The following is an 18553-nucleotide window of genomic DNA, read 5'->3' as shown; positions in this document are numbered from 1 at the left end:
CCAAGAAAATTAAAAAGTAACATCTACCTGAAAACTTGTACATGAATGTTAACAGCAGCATTATTCATAATAGCTAAAAAGCAGAAACAATCCATATGTCCACCAACTAATGATGGATAAACAAAATCCATCGTGGAAAGCAGGGACTGAAAACAGAAGGTACTTGGGGTTCCAAACATGAGGTGTAGGATGATAATTTGACTTCTTAGGGTAATATGAAAAGAGACAATAGATGGGCTCTCCAAGGGCTACAACTGGGCTCCTGCCCATGAATCAAGTGCTGGTAAATAGAAATGCATCTGAATAAATTCTTATCCATGGCAGAGGTAAGCATCAGAGAAACCTATGCAACAGGAATTAGATTCTAAGCATACCCGGGGATTAGAACTCAATTTCCTCAAGGGATAAAATTCCTCTACCTCCTAAATATAAGAAATGCTTCTGAGATGTGGGTCCCAGGGTGCCAGACTAAGGCAAAATTGTCCTACAGGGGGAAGCAATAACAGGGAGGAAAAAATAAAACGAATTCTCTTGAGACAAACTTGGCAACAAACATATATACATTACAAAGCACATAAGGAAATCCAGCACCATTTAAAAATAATAACAAAGCACAAAGAACTAAAACTCCTTGTGGAAAAACTAGAAAACACAAATAAAGACAATTCTGTTTGTATGGTAAACAATTTCCTGGGAGTAAGTGATGAGGTACAGTTAATTCCACTAACTTGCAATAGCTAACAAGGAAGATGTTTAGGATGACTATGAAAAATCTGAAACTAGAAATATATTTAGGCTATCTAATTATAACTATCCTTCCCTTTCAAAATGGTGTATGTTATAAACTAAAATTGAGATCAGTTAAATACCTAATAATTAATGAAAAACACGTCAGGCTTAATTTGCAAAAAGATATATAGTAAATAAAACTCATTTAATGCACAAAATAACTAACCTTAAAAAATGTGGGATTGAAGAATTTTTCATTTCTCTATTTTAATTTGAAAAGCTATTACTTTTAGAATTCCATTCCATAAAATCCTGAAGACTGGCTAAGATAAAATTCCAGAGTGTAATTTTTACATATTTTATATAAAAAGAATATAAATTTGGAGGTTTCACTCAGTATTTTCAAGAGCCTGTGTATTCCTCTAAAACATTTAACAAATTTGATAATAAAACAGTAGGGAATGAACTCAACCACAAAACTAGATAATCAATCGGGTCAATAAAAGTACCCAGGAAATGTGTTAATTTCTGATAATTTAATAAATAAAAAGACATTTTTACACTGCTCCCATCTCCATCTCAATTCTTTAAACAACAGAACTTTCCAAGTCTAAAATATGTGAATAAAATTGCAACTAACCTTTATATATGCGCTTGGGTAGATCTTATGAACAGCATCTCCAGGTGCACGCCCAGCTTCTCTGTCTAAGTAGTAGCTCTGTACAAAGACTGCGTGATCGCTAAGGCACCTGACCCAAACATCACCTTCACCTTTACATTCCAACTGCACACCTTTGCCTATGTGCAACCTTAGGAAGAAAAAGGGAATTACATTTCATTTTGGTAAGTATTTAAAAATAAATTTCAGCTCAGATTAAGTAACATACCTAATATTAAAAAAAGTTTAAAGAATAAAGGACATTACATAACACCATAATCAAAAGATAGCCACTGTCAACATTTCTATATGTTTCTCTCTTTTTTTTTTTACTATCTTATTCATATATAATAATGATGAGCATTCATATAATGCTTATTATGTGACTGGACCATTTAACATAAATTTTCACTTAACCCTCACAATTCAATTAAGATCAATTTAAAAATGTAGCTAATCATATGAGCCACATTTTAAGTGCTCAAAAGCTCCGTGTGGCTAGTAGTTACTATACTAGACAGCACAGATATAAACCATTTCATTCATCACAGAAAATTCTATTAGTGCTGGCTTAGCAAATAGACATTTTCACAAAGTCACACAGTGATAGAGCCAAGATTATGTACTCATGCATACACACATTTCCTTAAAGCGTTAAGATCATACAATACCTAAAATTGTGTATGTTTTCCTATAATATTTCATCTTAAGTATTTACCTTTGATCCTATCAACTTTTTATTAATATTTTAATGAATGCATAAAATGAAATTTTATTAAAATTTATTGAACCATTTCCCTTAATTATCAGTCTTCCACTATAAGCAACACTTGTGGAAACATGTCTTCATTTTATACTATTTTCTTTCAATAAATTTTTAGAAATACTATACAATCAGAGGAAATATAAATTAGTTTTCAAATTGGGTCCCAAAAGGTCTAATTACTATTCAAAACACAGAAACCCCTTTAACTTAAAAAAAGACTGTGTTTTATCATATTTTAAATAACAAACATCCACAATTAAAGTGAAATGCTTCTAAGTTCTGAATTTTCATGGCAGTACGGTATAGCTCAATGGTAGAGCACATGCTTAGCATGCACGAGGTCCTGGGTTTAATCTCTAGTACCTCCATTTAAAAAATAAATAAATAAGTAAATCTAATTATTTCCCTCTACCCCCAAAATCAAATTGCTTAGTAAATATTTTTTTTAATTCTGAATTCCCAAGACAATCTTTATTCTTTTATCTATATTCAAAAACAATTCATATTGAAAAATATAACTTCAAATAAAGACAACATACTATACTCAATGTTTAAAATAACTATACAATTAATACCTTGCTCTCTCAATGGCTTCTGTCCTGTGGACATTGGAGAGTTGACCCAAGCAAAAGCGATCTCCTCCAGAAGGGTCCACATATCCATCAACAGTAACGATAGGACAGCTTGAAGGAACCTTAAATGTCTCTCCTACTTGAACATCCATTTCAAAGTAAGCAATGGAACACCAATACTCAGGAGCTAAAGGAGATAAATGGGAGAGAACAGCCACTCAAGTGAGAAAGGTAAAAGGCTTTTACTTTCACTCCACACAACAAAGCTTTTAAGGGTAAAGGAAGGGGAGAGCACCTAAAAGAATTTGATTAAAATGACAATGCATTATAAAGCAGGCATTTCTATGTCTTCTGTTTTTCAGCTTAAGTACCTAGCATTCCTGAAACTCTGGTCATTTTTAAAATGTGGAATTCAGTTCTTACCTTAAAGTAGCCAATCAACAGAGAATTTAAAGAATGGAAGTAATTAGAATCATAAATTATTTAACCATGATGTTTCATCTGTCTGCACATAATATTATCTATGCAGTTTTTCAATTTGAACTTTTTAATTTTTTGGAACACACTGATTCTAATACATATTCCAGCGAAGTGTTCTTGAATAACATCAATCCATGGCTTATTTTCATAGATCCCTAACTGAGAGAAAGGGCATAACCAAGTCAGACATCCCAGGCCAGAGAGTCAAGGTTAATTACACCCCAACTACAGTTACTGTGAGAAGGAATTTTCAATTGTCTCTTGGATGAAAAGTCATTTGTCCCATCTGTAGTTTTAGTGAAGTTAATTTATGTCAACTACTACAATTTTAACTTTGAAAAGTGTTTAGTGTATTCATTTGAACAACAATAAGTGCTTTTAAATAATTTTAAATGATGGGGGAAAAAGAGCCACTATTTGGTTTGGTTTGCAAACACAGTTAATCAAGTATTTCTAATTTTTGTTTGAATACAGCAGTTATTACATAGAGCCCACACACATGGAAATTACGTGATTTTCCTTTTTTAACAGGTATTCATGGAGTCATCTAGGCATCGCTGTAGACACTACATACACAGCAGTAAACAAGGCAGCTATTGTCCCTACTCTCATGGAGATACAGACAGACAAATGAGCAAACAAATGACAAGGTAACTCATGTGCTAATAAATACTGCAAAGAAAATAAAACAGGGTATGGGACAGAAGATGAGTGGAAACAATACTTCAAACTAGATGGAAGGGGTAAAAAGTGAGACCTTATCTTAAAAAGTGAGACCTGAAAGACCATGCATCTATGTGGAGACTTGTGAACAGAACATTTCTAGAGGAATGCAAAAGGAAAAGCCCTAGAGTGGAAATGGGTTTGACATTAAGGGGGGAAAAGGGCAAGTGCCATTTATTAGAAAATGCAAGTTTTCTGCTGATAAATCATTATGCATCTGCATTTTACTGTGCTATTTATGAATTTTGACTGAACTCAAATTTGAAGCAATAAAATCTTCAATAATATGAAAAGATATTTAGAACGACCAAAAAAAAAAAAAGTTTTCCAAACCTCCCAAGAGATCTTAAAATGAAGTATGATTAATGCTCAAAATATACTAAAAACAAAAATTTGTAAAGTCTAAGTATCTACTTCTCAAAATGCTGTCAAGGAAGAAAGTACTTTCCAATGAAGTAATAAAATGGGCCACAGAAAGACTGTGATGCAAAAACTTAATAATTCAAATGTTTTGCCACACAGAAGAATCAACTAATCACATACACTTCTTTAAATTTTTTTTTTTATTAGAACATGAAAACTAGTGATATACTGAAGTGCCTTCTTAAACAGTTTTGAAATACTTACAAAGTTTTCCCTATAGTAAAATTCTTTATTAAAGACATCACATTATGCTATGGACAAGAAGTTTCACCAAGCGTTAACAGGCAGGTATTACACTGGTTAAAGCTAAAACTGAAGAGGTTGTCTAAGACAAGGTAACAATTACCTAATGTTTTGGAGGCAAAGAACAGAAATAGCACTTTTAAAAGGTCTTTAAGCAATCAGTCCAAACAGTAAATTTTGTTACAAATAATATGCTGAAGTCATTAATGTTTTCAACGCTGGTTAAAAAAATGAGATCCAAGAGGGAAGGTATAGCTCAAGTGGTAGAGCGCATGGTTCTCATGCATGAGGTCCTGGGTTCAATCCCCAGCACCTCCTCTAAAAATAAATAAATAAACCTAAATACCTCCCCCAACACACCAATAAATAAATACAATTAAAAAAAAAATGAGATCCAAAGACATGTGTTTCCTAGTTTACAATGAAGAACTCTACAGCTTCTCAAAACCAGCATCAACAGCAGGACAGAATTACTCAGTTTCAAGAGAGCTTTCTTAATGCTCCAACTCATCATTTTAGGAACAAGAAACTAAAAACAGCAACGTCAGCAAGCACCCAACAGTCCCACTCTCTTTCAGATGAATCGCTGAATCCAAAATTGAGTCCAAATAATTAGCTAAATGTCACCACTCTCAACCCCACTCCCCCAATCAATCCTGATTACCCTCACTCCTGCAGAACACCTTCCACTAAGCCATATGAACACTGAGACCCCTCCCAAGATGCCAGGAGCCACTACTGACTGTCAAAGATGGGTTGAAGCCAGCAAAATTCTCATTCTTAAGACTCTAGATTTTTCCCTCTTATCACAATATATTAACACAAATTGAGGTTCTAATACAGTGATTTCGCATATATGATTTCAAAAACTAGTAAAATCAAACTACTAAACTTGACTGTTTAGGGATGCATTTATTGCTTTCAAAGAGCAAAAATTAAAATCCATAAAAAGCAGGAGAGCAGTTAACTCTGGGGGAGGAAAAGAAGTTTCTGACTCAGACAGAAAGCATGGGGTAGGAGAGTTTCGGGGTGCTGAAATGTTTTAATTCTCAGTCTAGGTGGTAGTTACACAGGTGTTGGCTTTAATGTTATTCATAAAACTGTATGTATACTTGTTTTATATACTTTTCTGTTTATTACATTTCTCAGTAAAAATGTTTATATAAAAGCAAGACCTCTTGACCCACAAAAAAAGTTTAAAACCACAAAATTACACAAATAACATATAGAAAATCCACTGAAGAGAATAATTTAATTAAAAAAAAATGTATGGTTAAAAAATGTTTCTGTCCCATCAACAGCATTATTTCTCCTTATCAAAACATGTATTTGCCTCCTAAATGAACAAAAGTTAAAGTATCACATCTACTACTGGTGAGCATGGTAAAACTGGTTCTCACATTCTGATATGATCACTAAAGCAGTTTGGCCCTTTGATTCAGAAATTATTTAAATCTCCTAAATTAAAATATGAGAAGAGTTATAAGCATAAAGATCTTATCCTCCATATGTTTTTTTAAACAGCTAGAAGAAAAGCTGGAACCAATATAAATAGTAAATAACAGAACACTGTTAAAATTATGTAGATCTTTTTGATGAACTATAAGTCATCTTTAAATTGATTATTATGGTTACTGTAGTTACATTTTTTAAAATCTTTATTGGAAATATACACCAAAATATTTACATATAAAATGACTATATATGATTTCCATCAAAATAATAGGTGAGGGTATAAAAAGTAGGTGAGGGTATGAATGAAATAAGACTGACCATTAGCCGATAACAGTTAAAACTGACGAATGAGTATAATGAGGGAGATCTACAGTATTTGGTATATGTCAAAATTCTTCATAATACAACAAGTTCTTTTTAATTAGGGGAAAAAATTAAGGTTATGAGTTGAAACTATATATTTGCATCTTTTTTAAAGCTAAGAAAAACAGATATAAGATGAAGGGAAGAAAACTAAATCAAAATCCTATGTTAGGGGACTTCAGTATCTTCTTTTACTTGCCAATTTTCTCTGTTTTATCATTTCCATAGTTTAAATCTACTTAGCTATTTAATTTACTCTTTTGAACATAATTTAATGCAAATAGTTTCTAAACTCCAGTTAACCAGAGAGTCCTGGATCTATCTTCTAAGACAGATACAGTGAATTATTTTTCTGTTCAGCATCTGCTTAAGATTCTTCCCTGGCTTTTTAAGCTACGGTATTATAGCTGTTCTACTTAGAAACCTAGTTTTCTTCTACAGCATATTTAGGTATTAAATGCATTTTAAAACTGGCATTTTGGTACTTTTAACTAATGCCACAATGATTATTGTTCTTATCTGAGAAGTTACTCCGCAATTATATTAAAACCTCTGTGTGTATACATGTTTCAATTACCATAAAGAAAAGCTAAATACAGGGAATCAATTTTGAAATACACTTACCAGGATGATTAGAAATGGGAGGCTGGAATGCAAGCTCATTGTGAACTGGCCCTAAAGAAAAGACAATAAAAATCCCATTTTTATTTATTAAAAGTTTTAGCACTGAAAAACTTTTAATAAGACTTACTTAAATATAACCATCATACCTTAGGTATTGTTTAGATCAAACGTATGCAATGTCTAAAAATTTAAAAGCTTAGTTTCTTTTATGATTTTAATAGGCAAATGACTCAAATTACTTTTGTGGATATTTAACAGAATATTTCAGTGCTATATTCCAAGTTAAACAATTAACAATGGTTATACATGCAAAATTGAATGTAAATTATAAATGAATTATTCATGTAACATGTAATAACTTATAACGTAATATATAATAATTCAAATTGTTAGATCCATTCCCAAAACAAGTGTTTATGGTTTATTAAATTAAGAATATTTACATACATTACATAATAGAACAGTAGCTAACAATTAATTGAGAGATTACCATGTATTAAGACATTATGCTAAACATCTCACATGAATTATTACATTTACTTCTTACAACACCTCTTGAGACAGACACTACTAGTATTACCCTTAATGCTCAGGGAGGTTAAATAACTTGCCAATGGTCACACAGCTAGTTAAGGGTCCAGACTTAGCACCCTTAACCACTATGCTAGCCGAGGTGGCCATTAAAAATGGTATTCTCTGAAGGCATGGAAAATAGTAACACAACTGTAAAAAAGTAGGATACAACAACATATATACAATATGATCTCCTCCTCCCCTAAATTTATATATATATATACATACACACACCCCTTAATATGACTGAAAGGAAAAATGTGACAAAGTATTACAAGTGGATATCTCTGGGTAGTAGGATTCTGGGTAATTTTTGTTTTCCTATTTACTCTTTTCTGTATTTTCCATATTTTCTTTGGTACTATTAATCTTATAATTAGGAGGGAAAGAGATTTAATACACACAAAAGATTTTTACCCTGGATTTTACTAAGCCAAATGAACAATGCTGCTATTCTGCCTAAAACTACAAGCTATGGTTGTCAGTAAGGCATCCCTCCCAGTCACAGGGTAGAGTAAAGACAGGTTCAACATCTGAGTGTCTATGATATGCTGAATACCATGGTGAGGGAAACCCTCAAATCCTGACACTCAAGGAGCTTCAATCCACTTACGATGGATATACAGATACAGATGAAATCTAAGAACATATACAAAGCAAACAAACAAATGAATGGCAATCAATGTGATGTTAATGCAACATCAGCAAACGAAGAAATAAAAGTATTTCATAAATACCAATCCTCTAAAACAAAGGTATGACAACGTAACTATGAAAAATAAATACCGCTTATAAAAAATACTGAAAAATACTAATCATTTAATGAAACTAAACAGCAAGATGAATAAAAGATGTAAAACCATTTTCTAAAAAACAGAAAGAAAACAAAGTTCTCAAAAAGAAAAGGCCCTTACAACAAAAACAAGAGCTTACAGTAATGTCCGGGATGGGGCGGCATAGGCGGGTGGTGCTGAAGATGGCCGTTTTGGTGGTGAGGCAAATTAGGTGTGTATGGTGCAGTCCTACTTCCAGTCCAGGTGGTAGTGCTGTCTAAAAATTAAGGCCCACATGGATTAATTTGCTTTTATAAAGTCTGCCTATTTTTTCTCAACTACATAAAAGATTTTAAAAAGCATGTACATACTATGATGGTAAGTAGCTGGCTGACCAGTAAATCCATTCTGCTGCTGTCCTGGCTGAGGCCCTGAAGCTATCTGCAACAATCCTTCACTATGGCTGCCTGCCAGTATACTGGCAGGCTGACCTAGAGGAACAAGAAGACATTAATATGGTACATTTACAGATGCAATCCTATGGTTTTATACAGTAAATGAAGGATCAACTATATCTGATAGTCACAGTTATAAAGATGGGCAAAAAATGCAATTCACCCATGGCCTATCAAATTTAAAAACCCTAAAGTCATCTATAAAGGCAAGCCTTAACTTAAAGAAGTTCAAAATTATTCTATCTTTCAGTAATATCAAGATAAATTTAGTGGCCCATTTCTTCACAAATATTCTTCAAATGCCAGCAAAACCCCACTATATGTCTAGCCTATCATAATAACTTCTTCAGAAGCACATTCACCCCTGGCCAGTCTATCCAGCTCTATCTACCTTCTGACTAGGACTTCGAAGTCCAGGCTCAAGAAAATGTTGAAAACTGGAAAGTTCATTATTATCAGCACTGGTACTGGCAATGGAAAAATGCTAAGGTTCGATAAAAGAAAAGCAGAGCCGGCAAATATTTTAAATGGAATGTGATGAGTCAGATGAGAAAGTTAAAAAAAAAGGTAAGCCCTACTGTCCAATCAACACAGCATCTACTAGTTAAAACAAAAACAAAAACAAAAAAACTAACAGTCAACTTTGAAATTTTTTCACGTACTTTTAAAAATCAAGAATTGCCTCTAAGAACACTACCATACTCCTGGATTTACAGGAAATCAGTTGCCCTCTCTGTATGTAACACACTAGGAGAATTATTCTATTCAAAACCATTGTTTAAGGCTTTTGTGTGTGTGAAAAAAGCTTAACTTAAAATCTTAACACGCAAGTATTAATTAAGTCAATTGCTTATCTCATTTGGAAAGCACTGAAATTTCATAATTGTTATTTGTCACTGGCATCACCTCAATCTTTTCTTATCTGAGTGAGAGTATAATCAGAAGAGAATAAATGACACCATTGCTCAGATATGCAATGAACAGCTCAAAGTATCAAGGAAAAGGAACATTTTCCTCCTCTTTGCAAATTACATTTCCTTAAGGCTAAGATTATAAAATTAAAAGCTAAAGAAACTATTTCAATACTCCTCAAATTATTTAAAGATGATGTTTTCAGCAACCTCCCTTTCTACTCATCTTCCCCTCACCAAATTTTTCCAGGTTATCTTTATAAAGGTTAATACATTTTCACTCTTGCTTTTAACTGTACATCTAAATGCTCTCAGCTATCTTACAAAAATTATCACTATACGGGAAAAATTAAATGATCTAAACTTACTACAGATATTTAGAAAGAAATCCTAAAGATATTCAGGTACCAAATGAACATAAAACCCACTGCAGCTATCTGTACTGAATAGTTCCATTACATAATTCCAAGTACATAAAATGGAATTAAACAACACAACTAAATCAGCTTATGTAAAATAGTCTTCCAATCCCCCTATTTTCATCCAATTTCTTTTCTTTCTTCTAATTTTATCAACGTGTTTTTTGAGATCTAAGACAATAGTCTGCAACAAATTCTAAAACCTGCAGTAATCACTACTTATTGTGAAAATATATCCAAAAAACACCAAGACAAAATTATCTTCATTTCATTTATATCACTTTTTCTGGTGTCCAACAGGATTTGGCCTCAGGGAACAGAACAGTTAACATGAAGTCACTTTAGCAAGCATCAACAAAGGCATTCAAATTCAATCTCCAGATAGTATCAACGGAGGTAAGCACAGCTAACCCATGCTCGAGTGGCTGTAAAGTACCCTTTCTCCCCCCCTACCTACTGTTTGACACCTATATCCAAACTGGTAAACAAAGAGCGGACAGATAATAGATGTACTAAGTGGTCAGGGGTCCAGGTTCTAAAGTATGTGTTTAACCTACATGACCCACTTAGAACATGCTGTCTATGGTGAGACTATCATTTCATGTAGCAAATCCAAAAGATACTGTTTGAAGAAGTAAAATGAATCAAAGGGGGGACATCTGATATACTTTATTTGAAAACTCAATTATAGAAATCAGTCTTCCATTTATTCCAAAGATCAAATTTCTATGTTGAATCTCACCTGATATTAAAGTAAATAAAATAATGTTTCCTTTGGTATCAGCTAACAAAGTATCAGTCCAGATCTATCAACAATCTACTGCTGATGTGGGGTTAGATATACAATCTTCTTAGCAAATAGATGCAAATAACACCACACATACAAGACCCTGCTCTGTGACTTAAAAAAAAAAAAAAAGCTACTCCACTTGAGTAGCTGCAAACTGTCTAACCTTTGGTGACTGAAAATAAATGGCAGTATTAATAAAACCAGGTCATTACTGTCTTGATCAGGCCAAGAAAAGCTGAGCCTACTAGCCCTCTGCCTCCATGACATAACAGAGAAGGTGGGTACCTCTATAATGGGAGGAGTCTTTTGAAAATAGACTTCTTGTTAGGGGGGAAAAAAGTTAGATATGTAGAATGCAGCTTTATTTCAAAACTGACCAAAATACTTAATATCAATCTTGAGGGTTACATGTTATAAACACGTTTGTCAAGAACCCTTTCTCTAAGTTTGCACAATGGAAGACTGAGATGTAAAGTGATATTCCGCCAGATAAAGCAAAAGAAAAACGCTGATTGAAAGAAAGCTTGCAATTCCATTAGCATAGATTTTTATAAACAACTTGGTTCAAAGCTACTTGTTGGCTACTTAAATATTTCCCTAAAATGTATCTAGAAAGCTCAAGAGGCTTCTTACTTCTGCATATAATAAAGTACAAACTAGACCATTAATTTAAATCATTACTTAAATTCCAACTTACTATACATCAACATAAGGACATTTAAATAAATTACAATCATCGTTTTTTTCCAGGACAACCCAAAAATCCATCTAATACTTGTTTACCTATAAAGATACCATAGTACTTTTAATTTTCACTTACTTGGAGGTTTCCTCCAAATGACCACTTACAAAATATTCAATAGTTAGGAAAATTCACTTTGCTGGCTACATCTGACTCTAAAACTCACTTGTGGAAGCCACAGGAATGTTGGGAAAGTTGGTGGTGCTGGTAGCATTAGACTCCGATGGAGCTAACAAAGCTGGGGTGCTGTATGTCTCCGTCGATGCACGATTACTTGGTGGATGCTGGATGGTTTGAATTGAATGCCCTTCAGTGGATAATGATGGCTGTCCCTCAAAGTCATGAACATATTCATCCTTCACCAACATACTTGGTGGAGCTATACAGAAAAGTAAACATATTTTAAAATCTTATTAAGCTTCTATTCCCAGGGGAAAAAAAACCTTGTAAGTAACGTAACAACACCTAAAATCAACTGTAGTGTAAATAACCCTAACTCAGAATTTTCTCATACTGTTTTAAAAGTATACTACTTTATCAACAAAAGCTATTTATTCAGAGGTAGTGGCATCAGATAAATCTGATTGACTCCTTGAAATCTGAAGGTAAACTATATTCCAACAACTTACAGCAATGGTCCTGAAGAGGTATTCCTTAGTTTCTTGATTAACCTAAAAAGTAATTATTACCTCAAATACATAACATGAAGTAAACAAAAATCAAATGGCTGGGGAAAATATTTATCCAGCTAAGAAGCCCAAACTGAGACTGAGTAGTTAGTTTTTCTTTCTGCTACTCTCACAGTGTAGAAATGAGTGGGATCTGACAGCTTTCTAATTCCAGGATCTAGAATTACTGTTAAGTAACATATTCTTTGAAAGTGAAATATACTGACTGTCCCCTAAAGGATCAGAATGAGACAGAAAAATCCTAAATGGTAAATCAAACTGAAATTTTCTTCTAGAAACCCAAGCCAAATAATGATGTTTGATAAACATGTAGTGTGAAAAAACTCAATATCATCTTGCACCTATGTGGTTACACTTTAATAAGCAAAGACAATCTCTAGCTGATATAACATTACACCTTTCCTTGAACAAACTAAGGAATAGTTAGCTTTGTTGTGAGGAAAAAAAGAAAACTGAAACTGCATTTATAATATCAATGGTTCTCTACCCAGAACCTCCCCATTTCTTCTTAGGCTACAGTTTTGGGGTTTGTTTTTTATCTTTAGCAAACAACCCATAATTAATAGCCCATAAAAGCATATTCTCTTTTCCACTAAGAAGGAGCATACAATGCTCCTTATATTTCCCTATGTCAATCTTTGAAAAAAAATCTAATACACATAATTACCAATTAGCTACATTTTTTTTAAATTAAACTGAGAATATTTCAAAGAGGTAAAAATAATCTATTGCTCAGATTTCTATGTACAATCTCTTAAAGGGCTTTCCAAGCACAGAAACTAATTAAGACACTGATATTCTTAAGACCCATAAAGTCCACTCTAAAGAGTTTCCCTCTAGAAAAATCTATGGAAACAAAAAATAACCAAAAGGAGCTTAACATATCATTATGTATTAGTTAAAAAACTGGATCTAACCACTCATCACTAATGCTGGCAAAATTATAAAAATACAAAGAAAACAATCATTTGGGATATAAGTGGTATGACTGTATTTATTCAACTTTTATATGTAAAAGTTATACTCTTCAACAAAGTTCTGTGATTTTCTGCATACAGATTCTGACATCTCTATTTAACTCCTGGAAATTTTAGGGTTTTTTGTTGTTTATAGTGACTGGGATCTTTTCACCAAGATATTGTATTGCTAATACATAAGGAGAAAGTTACTGATTTGAGGATATAGCTGGTCAACCTGACACTCACTGTTTCTGCTTTTCAGCTGAACTTTTGGTTTAATGCGCAATCACAACTGAATTCTGCTTTTAAAGAGTTATACCTCATGACTTCTTCTTGCCTAATATGTTGGCTAAACCTTCCCAAATGTAAGTTTGGGATTCTACCAGTCTACAGGTTTCTTTAATCAAATAACTTAAAACATATGTTTCTTAAATAAAACTGAGTTATCAACAAGGACAGATGTCTGCAATACATTTTTGCCAAGAGGAAAAAAGTAGGTTACAAAACACTATTGTACGCTATGATCATATGCATGTTTAAAAAATTACATACTGTAGATAAAAAAGGTCCAGAATAGTGCACAGTATGCTTTTTGTGTAAGAAAGGAGGGAAATAATATATGTATTTTTGCATAAAGACCCTGGAAGGAAACACCAGAAACTAATAAAAGTGATTACCTGAAGTAGGGGGGAATGGGGGCAGGGGTGGGAGAACTTCTTTTCACTGTATACCTTTTTATAGTATTTTGATTTATGGACCATGTTTTGCCTATTCAAAAAAATAAAATTAAAAAGAAACATATAGTATATATTTTTAAAGTCCAGAAAACAGACACCAAATTATTATGTATTTCTCTTTATGGACTAGCATTCAACAAATTAATTAACTGAAAACATATTTATTGAGCACCTATGTTCCAGGTACTGTTCTAGCACTTGGGATACATCAGCAAACAAAAGATCACTGCCCTCATGGAGCTTACAGTCTTTGATGATATTTTTCTATTGTTTAAATATCAAATAGTGAGCACATGTTCATCCAGCTCCTCTTAACTGTCTCTTCTTGGGCAAGTTCCTTGACCTCTCCAGGCACCAGTCTCTACATCTGATAAAATGTGGACAATGCCACCTACCAAGTAAGAGTATGATGAGAATGATGACACAATATCTGTAAATCATTTAGCTCAGTACCTGACAAAAAATGAGTACTTAGAATGTGTTAGCTATTATGGTTTAACCACGTTTTTAGAGTGGTCATATATGTATACAGTGACTGTAAAATGTTCTATGAGAAGTAAAGAACGCACAGGGGACAGAAAAGCTGAAGACACTGAGCTCATCCTAGGTCTCTGCTGTTTATCACCACCAGTTAGCAGGTCACAGTTTGTCTGATGGTACTGTCACTGTCTTATTTACCTTTTCTTTCCTCCACTAGACTGTGAGCTCCCTAGAGTAGAAAAAACACACCTCATTTAACCTATCATCCCTGGAACCCAACACAGTACCAGGCAATACATGCTCATTAAATATTTGTTTAAATGAACACTCAAGCCAATGTGGCCACGAAAAGTTTCATAAAAGAGATGAGACAGGCTGGAAATGATTATCACCAAGAACCCAACTCAAAAGTGAAGGAATTATCCCATTTTCTTAACTTTTAGCTGCTTGGCCTTATATTATTTCTTTGTCCAAATCTAGAAAGATCTGTGAGAAACACCTGTTGTTTTCTGAGGAAAGAAGCCACTGAAGCCAGCCTTTACATAAGCACCACTAGGGGGCTCCATAAGGCTGAACACAGCCCTAGAGCAGTTGAAAAAGAGGCTATGGATTCACACACGCCCATCCTAGCAGGTACTCAAAACAGCAGTATTTTAGGATGAGCAGTGTAAAGAGTCTTCAGAATTGGATCCCCTCACAACCACCCCCGCCCAGGGAGATTCTGATATAGTTATCGCTACAGTCTCTCAATCCCTAACATTAACGGAGCTAAATGCTTTCATTCTCCAAAAACATAGCTGGAGAATGGTGAAGATCTGAAGGGTGTTCACTTTCAGAGAAAAGAGGTGACATGATATCAATGTGCGTGTGGTGAAGAGACTGGGCTTTTACCCAATCAATCAACGATCCCCTTCCTAGACCACCACAACGGCTTCCAACCCATTGTTCTCAGAAACCTACTAACCCTTAACAAGTTCCAAAAGGCACTAATCTTCCTCTATTATCACTGACATGGAGGAGAAGTGGAGAATAAAAGCAAGTAGACTTTCATGCTTTTCCTAAATTTTAAGGTCAGATGATATCTCTAACCCGTCTAAGATTCTGCCACAGAAGAGGTGCTAAGCCACTGATTTCTTTCCAGAACAAAGGCACACCTTTCTAAGATGATACTGACTAATTAGTTCTTACAGAAATTTTAGTTCATTAACACGTTCTAAGAAACAGAGTTCAAGTTTTAACAGATCTTTGTTCTCAAATATTACACAGAAAAACAAAACATAAAACACCCCACCAGTTGTTTAATTTCCCCACCTCAAAATACCTTCTCCTTTTGGATTAAAACATCTGTGAAAGGCGTAAACTTTAAAGTAGCGTGTTTTATTTATTCAAAATGTATTAAGACTGAAAAAATTAATACAGTGTGCAGTTTTAAGTCACTAATAAAATCATCATTCATTAAAATAAATTAGGCTGAAATGAAAATATTAGAATATTGGTGTTTTTAAACATTGTTACACCTGATTCTAAAATATCAAATATTATAGGTTATTTATACTCATTTAAATTGGCTCTCTGAGATTTTCTTCCAAAATAGCCAGTTTTTACCAATTCAAAAATTCTTCTTCCTTTGTATGTTTTATATTCCCCTATCATATTTTTTAGACTACTTTCAGCTATAAATAACAGTTCGAATCCAAAGAGCCAACAGCCTATTTAAATCCAGTCTCAAATCTACATGCCAAAAAAAAAAAAAAAAAAATCTACATTTCCAAAGCAGTAAGTTCTTTTCTTGTAAATGTTACCAGCACCCACACAAACTAGTTCTAGGTCAATAAAAAAAATACAGGATATAAGGAGAGAGAAGATTACAAGAAACAGATTACCTACCATTACTCTGCAGTGTTAATCCTGAGAGATCTTAAATTTTTAAAGGGGAAAAGAAAATGAAACATTAATCATTAATGTGAAAATAATTTCCATTACATTTAAAATTACAGAATGTAAATTTAAACCACAGATTCAAAACTTCATGAACCATTTCAATTCAAGAATACTAATATAAATGCTAGCTGACAATACATAAACTAAGTATTCAATTTTGTAATGCTTTCCATCTTATTTTTCAAAATGTTCTAAATGGGCAAAATACCAACTATGAATACTTAGTTTTAGCAGTCAAAATACAAGTTTGTTCTGAATTCAAATTTAAATATTTATATTTCATTAAAAATGTCTTGAATCTTTAACCTTAGTTGAAATCCTGGACTAACTCCAAATTACTAACTTAGAAAAATTAAAACACTGTTGAGATCTTTTCCCTTTGTTCTAAGCATAAAAGCAAAGTCTACTTACCAATTCCAGGTGACACAACTCGTTCATAGTGATACGGATTCACACAGACACTATCACATTTTAAGTCAAATGCATACTGACAATATTTAACATGTTTTAATTCGTTTTTGTGAAGATCAGGCCACCTCCAAAGACGGGCATAGATCACATGGGGAAATCCTTTCCGACCAGCCACCTAGGAAAAATAAATGACCATTTACTGAGCATCAGTTATGCACCACATGCTATACAAGGCACTTCATATGTTCTCATTTACTCTTTATAATCCTACAAAGTCAATGTTATAATTCCCATTTCATAAACAAGAAAACTAAAGCTCAAAATAACATTTGATCATAGTCACATAGCAGTGAACTTAGGTATGATTTCAAGGCTTATGCTAAGATTTTAAAAATGCAAAAAAAGTATGAATATGATGTGGAAACCATGACTAAACTCTAAACAAAAAAATTTTCAATCTAACATAAGCTTTCTTTATGTTTCTTTACATACATTAAACACAGGAGAGGTATTGCATAGTTCTATATGAAAAATCTCATCAGTGAAAATGAAAGGTAAAGAAAATTTGTAAATATAAGCTTTTAATTCCTTAAGTTTTAAAAATATGCTTGAATGCTTCTACAGTTTTTCATATAAAAGGACCAAACATACAATATCAGATTTCTAAGTTATAAAAGGACCAAGTATAATTCAGTTTTTAAAATGTGCATATAACACCAAAAAAAAAAAAAAAAAAGGCTACAGGGATGAAAACTAAAGTGCTAAAGATGTGGGTTTTCTTCTGCTTTTTTTTTAATTCTTATTTTCCAGTTTTTCTACACTGAACTTTTTTCTTAGTCGAAACATTTAAAAATTTTTAAGACATATCTCTATTATGTAGAAGATCTATTCTTCAATATATTGCCATATGTGTACTGGCAAAGGATGTACTACAGTATCTAAAGCAATGGAGCAAGCATTCAATTTCCAATAGTAACTTAAGAGCAAACAAAAACTTTAAAAAATCAGCCACAACAGAAGATACAGAAAAAACTCTAGTATAAGACTAACCTGAAGCCTTCCATCCAATGTTCTCTGTATGGTAACACATTTGCTAGGGTGAGCTCCATTTGTAGTTATAGCTGTTATTAAAGAATCCAATTCATCTTTTTTCTCCTTCAGCTTCTTTACCAAACTTTCAATTGCTCTTTTTGCAAATGTTTCACTCTCTCCACCTTGTCTATGGCACATCAAACTATGTACAATGCTCAGACAGGCATCATTACTTGTTGGTGTGTTCGTAATAGACATATTGTCCATTTGTTACAAGTAATTTCTTTTAAATCAAATATGTCTCCAATTTCCAGAGCAATTTTGATCCTTTGGACGCAGTGAAAAACAACAGCTAACGTTGCAAGGAAAATTGTTAGACATGTGGTATTCAGGATAACCTAAAAGAAATGAGACACAGATATTAGAACACATTTCACAAAGTAGATTCAATTACTTGGGAAAAGACAGAATTGCTCCAGTTAAGTCATAGACTCAATGCACATAATTAAAATGTGGTGCTTAGGATTTTAAATGACTTGATTAAAATGTTGCTGTTTTTGACATTGCAAAAATATTAACGTTAGGCTTTCTGATTTTTATAGGAC

General features: G+C 33.2%; 1 protein-coding gene and 1 non-coding gene across 4 annotated transcripts in view; one reads left to right on the top strand and one right to left on the bottom strand.

Moving 5' to 3' along the window:
* Nucleotides 1-18553, bottom strand: part of SMAD4 (SMAD family member 4) — a 48030-nt gene that overhangs the window by 15339 nt on the left and 14138 nt on the right. For all 3 annotated transcript variants that reach the window (XR_004316172.1, XM_032470427.1, XM_032470428.1), the window contains exons 2-10: nucleotides 17967-18346; nucleotides 16917-17091; nucleotides 16452-16481; nucleotides 11866-12078; nucleotides 8754-8873; nucleotides 8543-8659; nucleotides 7037-7087; nucleotides 2729-2912; nucleotides 1370-1538 (exon numbers count right to left, since the gene is read on the bottom strand). Coding sequence is in view for 2 of the 3 variants with exons in the window: in XM_032470427.1 (XP_032326318.1) it covers nucleotides 1370-1538; nucleotides 2729-2912; nucleotides 7037-7087; nucleotides 8543-8659; nucleotides 8754-8873; nucleotides 11866-12078; nucleotides 16452-16481; nucleotides 16917-17091; nucleotides 17967-18215 (1308 nt within the window). In the remaining variant the exon portion in view is untranslated. The remainder of the gene's footprint in view (nucleotides 1-1369; nucleotides 1539-2728; nucleotides 2913-7036; nucleotides 7088-8542; nucleotides 8660-8753; nucleotides 8874-11865; nucleotides 12079-16451; nucleotides 16482-16916; nucleotides 17092-17966; nucleotides 18347-18553) is intronic.
* Nucleotides 4840-4912, top strand: TRNAE-CUC. The gene has a single exon. It is a non-coding gene; the product is annotated as a tRNA-Glu (tRNA).

Source organism: Camelus ferus, chromosome 30 (genome assembly GCF_009834535.1).
Source record: "Camelus ferus isolate YT-003-E chromosome 30, BCGSAC_Cfer_1.0, whole genome shotgun sequence".
NCBI lineage: Eukaryota > Metazoa > Chordata > Mammalia > Artiodactyla > Camelidae > Camelus > Camelus ferus.
The sequence above is the reverse complement of the archived record's forward strand: the minus strand, read 5'-3'. Positions and strand labels throughout refer to the sequence as shown.